The sequence below is a fragment of the Helicoverpa zea genome, chromosome 1, assembly GCF_022581195.2.
Source record: "Helicoverpa zea isolate HzStark_Cry1AcR chromosome 1, ilHelZeax1.1, whole genome shotgun sequence".
Lineage (NCBI taxonomy): Eukaryota > Metazoa > Arthropoda > Insecta > Lepidoptera > Noctuidae > Helicoverpa > Helicoverpa zea.
Window position 1 is genome coordinate 12,061,774 of NC_061452.1, and position 12,978 is coordinate 12,074,751.

General features: G+C 36.5%; 1 protein-coding gene across 11 annotated transcripts in view; it reads right to left on the bottom strand.

Annotated features, from left to right (window-relative positions):
• Positions 1–2,698: 2,698 nt before the first annotated feature.
• Positions 2,699–12,978, bottom strand: part of LOC124631044 (kinesin-like protein KIF13A) — a 135,934-nt gene continuing 125,654 nt past the window's right edge. For 9 of the 11 annotated variants that reach the window (XM_047165211.1, XM_047165232.1, XM_047165186.1 and 6 more), the window contains 9 exons: positions 12,219–12,284; positions 10,954–11,087; positions 10,448–10,574; positions 9,737–10,219; positions 9,416–9,561; positions 7,867–7,993; positions 7,337–7,486; positions 6,602–6,754; positions 2,699–6,246 (listed from right to left, as the gene is read on the bottom strand). In XM_047165211.1, coding sequence (XP_047021167.1) covers positions 6,161–6,246; positions 6,602–6,754; positions 7,337–7,486; positions 7,867–7,993; positions 9,416–9,561; positions 9,737–10,219; positions 10,448–10,574; positions 10,954–11,087; positions 12,219–12,284 — 1,472 coding nt within the window. In that variant the 3' untranslated portion in view covers positions 2,699–6,160. The remainder of the gene's footprint in view (positions 6,247–6,601; positions 6,755–7,336; positions 7,487–7,866; positions 7,994–9,415; positions 9,562–9,736; positions 10,220–10,447; positions 10,575–10,953; positions 11,088–12,218; positions 12,285–12,978) is intronic. The other 2 variants (XM_047165165.1, XM_047165222.1) reach the window with 2 other exon arrangements.

Consider the following 12,978-nt stretch of genomic DNA (forward strand, 5'->3'; position numbering starts at 1 on the left):
CAAGTCACGCAAGTCCCACCGGCATGCCATTATGGAACGATGTCTCCTTTGTAACGAGCATCGGCATCGCTATACTAAAATAGATTAAGTGTAGGGTGCGCAGAAAATATTGGTAGTGAAAGAACTGAAGTTATGTTGCGATTTTTGTTTTAGGTTTATTAAATACAGAGTTCATCTACATTAACTTTTTTTTATGTTTGAAATGAATGCGTTACCATACCTACTTTAAACACCTGAGGATGACTTAATTATAAACCTACCTATCTTGTATATCTACTGGAGAATTGAACTTGCTACAACTACAATGTTAATAAAAGGTAAATAATCTAATATTAGTTGTTCGTTCATATTTCTACTACTGCTAAATAATTGACAATCCTTTGATACTTACCACCTATCATACCTACGGACGGAATTGTGCCCATCAATACCAAGATTACCAACTCACCATCAATTGGTGAGATTTTCTACTTACCGGAAAACACGGTTCCACAAAAATATTGAATACCTATCCTTACAACATTACCTGCCTCTGCGACCAGTACCGTTGGCCAGGTGGGTAGAAGCGTGTGCCAGGCAGTCTGCGCGCCGCCCCGTCCACCCGCCAGCAAGATGACACTCGCGCGACGTCGCCCGGAATAAGGTCAACTGTCGCTGTTACAACCTTCGTGTGCCGCAGGTCATAAGCTCCAGCGATTTACGAAGATATTGTAATACATATTACTATTGTATTTCCCTTTGGAGGCATTGTTGTACCTAAATAAGAAAGCCATCATTGTTACGCTACTTATAGGTAGGAACCTAATTCTCGAAGTTTTGAGCATGAAATCTCACGATTTTACAACCTAATTATCTGAAGTTCTCAATATTTAGGTACAATACAACTACACTAATCAATCAACCATCATACTACATTACTAGTTACAATGATGAGTAGGTAAGTACTTAAATACCTACTTTTCATTATTGTTACCTATGTACCTACCTACCTACTTTATACAATGTGTTATATGATTATATCAGAAAATCAAGAGTCCATGAAGCTGATAAACTTCTTCTTCACTATTAAGTGTTTACCTTTATCAAATGTCCTTAAACCGCTTTCAGCTCATGCCTCGATCGTCACCGCACAGCCAACAATTCTGGGTTAATCGTTACATAAAATCATAGCTTTACCTACCTGAATTATGAACTGGCATGTTGAATGCTTATTAATTTATTTACCTTTCAAAGTGAATTCTTCGGATCAACCTTGCTTTTACTTGCACTCATCAAGTAAATTAATTGCGATGTATTTCTTTCACGCAACAGTTTAGTCATCAAGAATTTGCATAAACTTCGTATTTTCCCGGAACGTTAATGGCGCGAAAGCAATTTTTTTTTTTTTCTAAAATAAGCAAAGCCAATGTCATTGCATGAACGGCCATTCTATTTTAAGTTTGAATTTTAATTTGTTTCGCAATAAAAAGTTTATTCAAAATGCAAAAAAATATTGCAATACGAAGCAATAAAGATTTACGGTTTCGATTACGGATTTATGGTTCTCAAATTCTCAATTCGTAGGAATATTTTTTTAGGTATTTTCCCCAATTACTCATGAATTACTCAAATATGACTGGACCGAAAAGTTCAATAAAAAAGTTCTATTCAAAATGCAAATTATGCAAAAAAAAAATACAACAAGAAGCAATACGATTTACGGTTACGGATTTATGGTTCTCAAATGCTCAATTCGTAGTTTTTTTTTGTTTTTTCCCCAATTACTCAAATATGCCTGGATCGATTTGTTTTTTTTTTTCTTTGCTATGGCATATTTCCCTGATTACGATCTGGTGATGAAAATCCTGGGCAATCGGGGATAACATTCGAGAGCTGTTAAAAACTGAATGATTTTTTGCATTCAATAGAATTGAAAAGAAAATGAATAAATACTACGTAATGTAATTAATTCGAATAAGAATAAGAATCTTTTATTTGTATGAAACACGGGGTACAAAGATGTTACATTGGTTATATTATGTTCTGCATGTTTCGCCGTAGCATCGGCATAGAAATAATAAAGGTATTTAACAACTACACTTAAATTTAAATGACCCTATACAACATTATAATCATCATTTCATCATCGATCATTTATTCATATAATATTCTCAAAAATAATGCGCAGTTGGTGAGGATTGAATTCCCCCCAACCTCTCGACTGTCAAACCTTGTCTTTCATCCTTTTCATCATCATTTTCACTATTCCAAATGTTCGTGTTACGGCCTCTTCTCACACAGAGAAGGAGCATTCCGTATTTCGAAAGGCACAATAAACTGGTGGGTCTCGCCTGTTATTTGAACATCTTCAGCAATCGTTACGGGTAGTAAGAAGTCAGAACAGGGGTATCAGACTTTCCAGGGTTGTGGAGGTCAGGAAGGAATTTTTCAGGGTCGTTTTATGTAAAACACAAGTACTCAGCTGCTTCTGGTTAGGAAAAAGCTAGACAAATGACGGTATGTTCTTGTCTATCGTTAGAAGTATATGTCAATGTAGTATTTTACCAACTGTAAGCTAGTCTAGGGGGTTTTAACTATCTACCATTTTCTGTTTAACTACGATCAAGATACTTTCTAGATAAAATACTATGAAGAAACACCATACCAATTCAACTAAGATAGAGTAAGGATCTAAGACTACAGGAATAAAATACAAAAATAATATTTTATAATACATTTATTGATAATGACAGCGATGGTTGACTCGAACTTGCTACTTGGCAAAAATATTTCCACTAGAAGTGAACTATTTTTGTATTTAAATATTAAAATCTCTTTATTATGCTTTATGTGTATAGTAATGAAGATGCAACCATCTATGCTACAAAGTAGCTGCCTATTTATCACAAAAAGAATTAGAAATACATACATTACTTTGTCATTTATTTATTTTACATTTTCCAATTTCTGGCAAATTAATTTACTTAACGGTATCTACGCTAAAAATAAAATCCATGCAAGTCACAATTTCATAAAATAATAATATTACATTCACATTCGTAAAAGCGTGTGATATCTTGAATTGACTGCGAATAATACACACAATTTTCTAAAATGAAATATTATTAAACAACAAATTATTTAATTACCTAAAAACTATTTGTTTAAAACAAAAGCACAGCACATGGTCAGCTTAATTTCTAAAAATTAAATTAGGACCTACGAGACGCTGCTTTTAAGGTCACTATTTGCCTAAACCTAGGAGCCCTAGTGCGCACTCCGAGACGCGACGCCTGACTGCCGACGCGTCCGCTTGACCGCTCGTCCACTGCCCGAGTTCTACCAAACTACTGGACATAAGCACATCAAGAGTTTCAAAGACACATCCTACTATATTTGAAAATACGTATATTTCATTTTAGATTTTATTAACGTCGACTACACATTGAGCTGTCCTAGTTAGGGCCAGATTTATTTATTATAATGGTAAATATACTTTTACATTCAAAGTTAAAAATCGTAAAATGCAAAATAAACGCCATATAAGTCGCATTCTGTAGTTAAAAATCTAACTAATCACTGATAAATACTACTGAACGTCTGCTAGAACGATAAATGTATAGAAAAAATGGAATGTTTAAGTACGACAGTCTAATAAGCATTCGATAAATGTAAATCGTGATAACTCTATGAATGTGTGACAATATGATGTCAGTCAATGCTTACAAATTATTTGGACCGCTGTCCCACGCGAGGCCGTCCAGTGACGTCACAACAACATAAACGAGCTCAAAGTGATGTTAGCGAAGAATATTACACCATGGGCTGCTCGCTATGGAATCACGGTCCCACTAAAAGTTGGCATTAAATTCTCGAGTGCATACTTTTGAAACAGCTGGTTTAATATTTTTGAATAACGTTTTTTATATTAATAACTTACAATTTAAATGTAAATATACATAATGTTTACAGAGGCATTCGTTGGCGTCACATATCGCAAGCCGTCGGTTGGTGGTACAGCTCACACGGATGTTACGCGAACTAGACTGCTCTACGTTGTGACGTCACAGAATAACTCAAGGAATGGAGGCAAGTGGCGAACTATGAATGAACGCTGAAAGTGGGACTTACAAACACTATTAACCAGGCGTGTTACTCTATTTTGTGTACTCATTTAGTGTACTTACGAACGATTACTTTACTAAAAGGATGGAATATACATTAGGTGATCTAAGACTATTGCCCCGTATTACCACGGAGCGAACAATGTGGACATTACCTAATACGATTACACGCGCACTATGCCGCTACAATATATCTTGATAATTTATCCAAATTAGGCTTTATTCAAAAAATTTAACTATAACTCTTCATATTACTATAATGGAGAGAACATTGATTAAGATTTTTTGTTTCACTAATTACAGTTAGATATCTCACCGATTTATTGTTCGAAGGTGGATGGAGATAATAAATTGAGGACAATTTTTTTCGTAGTGACATTTTAATTTACAGAATGCCGATTCACGATTACATTTACATAAAATTTCGAATATACACAACCTAATCGATATAATGTGAGCGGCGCAAGAGATGAGTGAAGCTATGACGTCACATCTGTCAGAGTTGACAGCGTCTACTTGGCAAGAGACCTCGTCGCCAAAAATGACGATCGGTACTTATTCGATATTTAAAAATTTAATATTAGAATAGAAATGATTACTAGTGCTTTTATCGAATAATAAGCATTAAATGGCAGTATTGATCTGACTCGATTCGCTGACCGCTTGCGCCGCACATCGGAGCGTCAATGTCTGGACTTGAGTTATCCGTCAGTGGCTGTTTAGTGTACTAAGTACAAAGTCTTTTACAAGGACGAAGATGTAATATTGGACGATTTTATAAACTACTTGAGATACACCTTTAAATAAAAGGGGCAAAAGCAGGCGTCGAAATAAAAAAATATGTTTTTCTTTATAGTTAGGTGGCAAGATACTATCACAATTAAAACTGGCAATCGTGTGTCGAACACAAAATGCACGTGAGCAGTAAGAAGAATAAGGTCAAGAATATTATATAAGTGATAGGGTGGAGCACACAGCTGTGACCACTATTTAATTAATTAACAACAAATACATCGAACGAAACTATTGATATAAATTAACATTATACATTCGATAAAATTAAGTCAACTCATTAATAAATGCGGTCACTAATCAAACGCTCCATCCTATCATTAAAATGTCATATAAAATGCAACAGTGAAGAGAAATAGTAAAACGTCAAAATCACAGAAGATATATTCCGTGCACAGAATATAAACCTGTACACGCGAGGGTAAGCAGAAAGTGGTCGATGAGCTACATATAAATAAGTATACATTACCGTAACATCTATCACCACAAACTATACATTAGAAAGAATTTATACAAATAACTTAATAAACGATATTCAATCACCGATGATCATTACAAATAATAATACACACGCAAATACACATATTTACAGGACTTTTTCATAAAATGATAAAATTAAATCACATTATAATTCCATATTTATATTTACAAATATTTGAAAACAATTTCATTTAATTCATAATACAATAAAACAAAACGACTAGTACAGGCCGCTACAAAAGTGATATGTGTTTTACAATCCATAACAAACATTACACGTCATTGGTTCTATTCTTATATTGGTTAATTTCATATATCACTTAAATCAACGCCCTCTTTAAATAAAAGAGGTAAAGATATACATTTCGTTTAAAACAAATCCAGTGATATATAAATTTGTTAAAAATTGCCTACTCATATCACTTCTGTAACGACCTGTACCAACTAGGGCGGTCTCTATTCCCGATGACTTCGTCCTTTAGGACATCGAAAGTTGCACATCCCGGAAACATCGCGTCATCTACAAATTTTATTAACAAAGTTAATAAAACTGAGATCATAGTTTCCCCCTTCTAAGTCCCCAACAATAAAAAACGAAGGCGAACGATATTGCTTCGAGGGTAGTAAATAAACATCTACAATACATATAAGCACCATACGAGTTACATGACTGCAACAAAAAAATGCGGTTTTCTATACAAGTGTGGGACGTAAATATAAATTCGGTCCGATACACTGGCGGGTGTGGCTGGGTCGGCTGTCGGTCGAGGGAGCGTTGTGGGGCTCTATTTGCTATTCCTAGTTTTGGTGCCGACGGCGTTTATGCTGTCGCCGCGACTCCGCGATCTGTGCAAGTTGTGTAGCCCTTCTCCTGGAACAAAACGACTTCCCTATAGAATCTGGAGTAATAAATGTACCGCTTCTATGCGTCTCCGTAAAGCACCTTAAGTTAAATATATTGTAGTAGTTATATAGCCTTCAGATAATCCTGAAAAAAGATTGAAATCCGGTTTCACTGGTTACAGATAAAGTGTCAGTTCTATATGCCAGACAGAGAGAGAAAATCTGTTGATAATTTCTGCAACTGCAATATATTGCTACCCGAAAACTGTGAAACCAAAAGTTATAGTTTATCTGTTATATAATAAATAAGTTCCTGATAGGCTATCAGTCTTAATCAGTAACTTGGTGCAACTGGCCATAAATACTATTAGTAGTAAACGCACCCTTGCTCTGCGCGCGCTTGAGCTCGTTGTCGCGGAAGGCGCGCGCGGAGCGTCCGCGCCGGTCGTGCACCAGCTTGTCCGCGCGGACGAAGATACCGTGCCGAGGACGGCACTCGAAGTACCGCGTTCCGCCTACTGAACCGTCATTCTTGCCTGGAATGTACAATATGAATGTTTTAATGTCTGGACATCGGTTTTTAGGAGCATTTAAGGAATGAATATGCTCAATTCTTTAAATAGGTTTTTTTAGCGAAACTTCAGAATAAGCTATAGTTCGTTACAGACTTACAGCCAGTTTCTTCATCGAAAGTAAAAGCCAAAGTAAAAGTCAAAGTAATGTCTAAAGTAAAAGTAACGATCAAATTCATTTTTCTATTAGTTTTGCTGTCACTTTAGCCTCGAAAAAACGAATTTGACCGTTACTTTTATTTTAGACATTACTTTGACTTTTACTTTTGATGAAGAAACTGGCCGTGTATCGCAGCTCTGAACAATTCACAAGTCCCTGTGCAGAAACTGTTTTAGGTATCAGACGATAGCGAAGAATCACGACTCGAAGATCGTGTTCCTTCGTAGGCTACCAGGACCGCGGTAACTCTTTCGAACAATCCCCGCAGCCCCGGCAGGCCTTGGCCCTGTTGGGCCCCGCTGAAGAATCACGACCCTATAAGCACTTACGCGTACTTGTGCTCGGAAGTTAGTTGCGAGCCGCCATTAAGTTAGAACCTAACTTACCTGTAGGTGCATCGAGCTCGACGCCGATCCAGGTGCCGCCGGCGAAGTGCGTGGGGCCGGTGTAGGCGATGACGCCCGTGCTGCTGCTCAGCCGCAGCGCCACGCTCTCGCCCACCGTCATCCACGGCTGCAGCGACTCCGACGACTCGTCTACATTACCCATATTGTATGATAAAAAAATCATTATTGAAAAATAATACAGATAAAAAATGTTTTCTTTTTCCACAGCTGAAATAGACCCTAGATTAATACGTTATAGCCAATTTTCTGAAAAATGATCATAAATATTATTAGAAAATACTATACCATACTATGGAATTTATTGTAGTTGTACAACATAACTATTTAATTAGTTACCCAACGACAACAATTTAACACTCCTTGTATATAAATACCTATTTGTAATATACAACTAACAATTTTATTTTAACTACCATACACTACTATTACCCGTCTCACACACATATCCTTACCTATATAACCTCTACTTACATAGTAATCACTACATAAAGTGCTCATCATATGCTTACCGTCTACGATACGCTCAGTGGATGAGGCAGGCGTATGGTGTAGCGCGGGTTCGTGTGCCGAGCGAGGCCGCGTTGTGGTCTGTCGGGAGCCTGTTCTAGCGCTGCCGCCGGCGCGACGTCGAATCACCTGGGTAACATAGCATTTTATTTATCTAGCTCTCCAAATTAATGAATTTGACAAATACACAACAACATACAATTTTCTAAAAGCTTCTTGTCAAAAAGTGAGATTTATGTTGTCAATTTGTAGAAACAACATTATACTTCGGCCGTTCAGAGAATGCGTTCCTGACACCTATCAGTTAGTCACGACTAGTGATGGGCACAACATAACACTGAGTTCGTTACCGTTCCTTCAAAATGAACCGCCGCATTATTTTAAGATTATTTTCGTTTTAAATTGGCGGAATCATTTGTTTTATATTTTAGTTATTTAAGTGGAAACCAAAAAAAGGTAATATTCATATAATAAAATTGTTTTATTTATTCTTTGTTACAAGTACATTGAATTGAATGTGCGAACAGAATATTAATCAGACTCCGATTTGCTTGAGGAGGTGGTGTCTTCATCATCATCTTCGCCTACATGTATAATTATATTATTATCAATAACAGAATCAATCCTGATATCTCGGTCTAACAAAAGCCGGGTAATCAAATAAAAACAGATCGAAAACACTTGAAAAACGTGGTCTATGCGCACGAAACGACAACGGACGACTGTTTTAGCGTCACAAAATGGCGGCCCATAACGCCATTTGGGGTTACCATTTTTAATCTAAGTATAAAAATGCGGTTTGGTCATAGTTTTATTTTTATATTTCATAAACGTTATAATTAAGTCTTATAGTTCATTATTTTCCAATTCTTAAAAAGAAAATCAAAACGTATTATTTTATATTATAACTGTATAAGAACAGATTACGATACTTGCCTGTTATTTTTAGCACAGCACTACAAAATATAAACCGCTGACATAACCTTGTAATAGCGCAGTATAGATTTAGAAAAATATTGTTTACCAAGTTATTTGACACTCAGTTTGGCACAAAATTATAACATTCATTGATTATTGATATAATAATGTTGTTTTAATGCTCCTCAATTGTTAAAACGGTAAACAACCAGCAAAAATATTTTTATCGTAACTGCAACGCCATTGCAAAGTTACGTCGTCAGTTCAATCGCGACGTGTCAGGAACGCATTCTCTGAATGGCCGAACTATAAATGTCCAAATCTGCAAAGTTTTCAACAGTTTGTACAGGTTAGATACGCTAAATGACTAACATTCACATCCAAATCTAATGGGACTCAGTCGATATTTTGAACACTACACTTTCTTGACCACTTTCGACCATTACTTGATCAGTTTGAAACGCCAAAGTATGCTTCCACGATATTGTTCAACTTTTAGACATGATTGATGACATCCTGTTATCCGTTATCAGGGCATAGGGCTCGCAGAAGTCTTTTCTACTCCTTTCGATCTTAAATCTCCCTCCCCCTCCCCATCCCCCATTTTCAAATCAAATCAATAGCAATAGTTACCTTGCCAGCAGGCAACTGCGTCTTGACAACAGGCTGGTCGGGTCCGGTGGAGGCGGAGTCGCTCTCGCCGACAGACGACGCCTCCCGACTGCGCTCTGTGTCGTGACTCGATTGTTCTGAACTCACTGATTCTACTTCGGCTTCACCTAGAAAATAAATAAGGAGACGCGTTTTAGTACTGTAGGTAATTTCGAGAATAGGTAGGTAAATTTTCATGGTAACATTATTGATACATATGGAGATATTAGCTCAAAATCAATAAGAAGAAAGAAATATCCATTTATATCTATAAACACTCAATTGACAGATTTTACTACTCACCAAACGACGTATCATGAGAAGCATCATGCGACACATTATTAGTTTGTTCGTGCCTCGCCTCTCCATTTAACTGTGCACTCTCGACGCTCTTGTTGCTAGGCAACGTGGCACTCTCAACAGGAATAGCTCCCAAAGGATCCACAAGTTGTCCCTTCGACTCTTCCTCCTTAACCGCCTCCTCGCAATCCCTCAAAAACGGATTAATCCGGTTTCTTGAACCGGGGGTTAATACTGGAGTTTTCGCTTTCTCGAACATCGAATCGTCGAGCTCATGTTTCGATTCGACAATATCGTGCTTCAAGTCGTTGATGTCGTTTCGTAACTCCGTGATTTCGTTTCGAAGGCCCTGCATGGAGGTTTTGGTGCGGCTGATGTGTGTGTAGTCCATGGTTTTGTCGAAGTCCGGCGTCTCGTCGACCGACATGCTTCGGATTGAGAGGGTGTCGTCGTTCGTGAGGTTTGTTGATGATACTGCTTGTGAACCTGGAATAATTTGCAAACATGAAGAACTTATCCTTTATACCTACTATAGAAAGAAAAGCTGCGGATTTTGGTTTTAACGGAAATAATGAATATGCATAGTGAATACTAAAAAGTTAAAAAAACCTTTATGTTATAATCGCTTTCAAAGAGATTCTTTATTTTAATTTTATCGCAAAATTAATTTAACAAACATTTATATATTCGCACCATTTCTCTATGTATACTTACCGTAACCACTTGATGATATTGATGGCGAGTTCTTGTTGGGCACTCGCTCGCACGCCAGCTCGTGCAGTGAGTCCAGCGTCTTCGATGTCGGCAGGAACCCGCGGGACGTGGCGCGGCTGCGTGTGCGCTGGTCATGGGTAGAAAAGTTAGGAATGTGAAATTGTTTGATTTTAGGTGTAAGTAAAGGAAGGTAAAGACGTTGTTATTAAAACACCTGTGGACCTGCAGGAGTAATCCATATTACAGGTATTTATTTTGTAAATCTTACTCTTTCACGCAAAAAGTATTGCATGGATGTCGATAAAACTCGGTATATATCAGAGTAGCATGTAGGCTACTTTTAATTCATTTAGAGGTAGTACATAGATCCTAGTATTTTAAGCTAGTGTTTTATAAAAATACGAGCTAAAAATACTAGCTATTTTATAAAGTTTGCGAGATTATAGGGGGCAGTCTCAAGATCTACAAAACAGTAACTAATGCTAGCAACATCTGGCTAGACTTACGTGTGTAAGCGGCGTGGCGAGCTCGTCAGCGGGCGCAGACTCAGGCTCCGAATGCGAGTCATCATCATTACGCCGCCCCGGCTCCTCGTGTAGCGTCGTCATGCGCAGTCCTAGCTTCCCACTCGCTGGTGACGCTGTAACATTACGTGCCATTCAGTTTGCTATACTAAACTGGGAGAAACCTACCTAAAACGAAATTAGGCTGAACTTTTTAGTAGTAAACGTTGTAAACGTAATTGGAACAAAAGTGATGGTGACGTAAAATACTTCAAAGAGCTTAAAGATATGTGTAGAAATGTGATTGTTAAGATTATTTTGATTGTTCCATAATTTTATTCAGAGAAGTACTTAGGTAGATTAGTTACAGAAAAAATAGCCGAAGTCGGGCCAATAAGAAAAAGTATCGAAGTGTAGAAAACTTATACAGCTTGCGTTAAACGTCAAACAATCAACAACAGTGCGATTTCCTTAGCAATTAACCAAAGTGATATTCCTACCTTATCGAATAGAAAGTATAGATTAACTAAGTAATTAAATGATTAACAAACCATGAATGAGCTAAACTTAACATAAATAACATCGTTTAAATGATCGCTTCCATGCTTGAGATTGTACAATGATTGAGTCATGCCAATGTTATCACTATACGAACTAACTAGCTCTCTATGAGATGTAGCAAACAAAAATTAAAACTAATGTTTTACACTTTACGATAGCCTATAGGTTCTTTTCAGTGTAAGATGCATAATTTTTGCAATATTCTTAGTTTCAAAAGGGTGGGGTTTAGGACAAACTTTCACAATGAATGTCGTCGGATCACCAAAACCAGTCAAGTTCAAGACAATTGGATGAATCGATTTATAATCTGTGAAGCATTATTAATGATGGCACGTTGAAATATAGAATTTCCGAGGGCCATCCAACTTTCAAAGCCTCAGAAGGCATAAGTTTTTATAGATGTAAGTAACTCTAGCTGCGCGTATATGCCCACAGTGAACGCACAGCAAATTGTATTGTAAATAATGCGCAATTATTACGCTATATTTAAAAAATGGAGTAAATATCATAATTATGCATTTCTAGTGACAGTTAATGATATTAATCCATACAATCGAACATGCTATGAAGTATCATGTTTCGTAAACAATACACTGAAAAGATTATACAATGAGCGTTTACAAATAATACAAAATTACAAACATTTAAAGAAAACCGTCAAAAAACAAGCGAAACTAGTGATTCTACGACTGAATAACTGGACATACACTTGTTGGGCGTCTGTAGTCGCAGTGAGTTCAGGTTCAAATTCAAGTTTAGGAACGTTGGCCGGGCTGCAATGAAAATATCAGACTGCGTCAATACATACCTTCAACACAACACATATTTAGGAAGTCTTACGGAATAACATTGTGGTATATTTAAAAATTACAGAACATATCATTTAAAAAACTACAAAATACATTATTTCCTATCTTAAAGAAAATTAAGGGACTAAAAATATAGTTTTATAGTGAACACTTCTATCGTAAAATTTTGGGACATTTCATATTACAATATGACACGCAGATCTTAAAAGTAAAGCTAAAGAGGTTTAATTTATTTGAATACTAAATTACAATATTCTAGAATTAAGTTATATATTATTCAGTTAACATTATCACAGATATATTGCTAAATTCTGTACATAGCTTGAAATAGAAAATATTTACTTACACCACAATATTTCAAATTCATTTCTAAATTATAGGATACGAAATATCAAACCTACTATACTGTTTATTATCTAGCACATGCTTATTACAATATCTATCCACGAGGTACTTCTTCAAATATCTGTCTACAATACATGCACATTTTCACCTAACACACACACAAACCTACATCCAATTCCATTGGTCTATCACTACTGTATAACTACTAATATAAAGAAGGACTGTCTTTTAAGTTTTTACGCATCGCACAATTCATCGAATGTACAATAATCAATATTTGGCTGATTTCATAGAACCCTAACACTTATAAGCA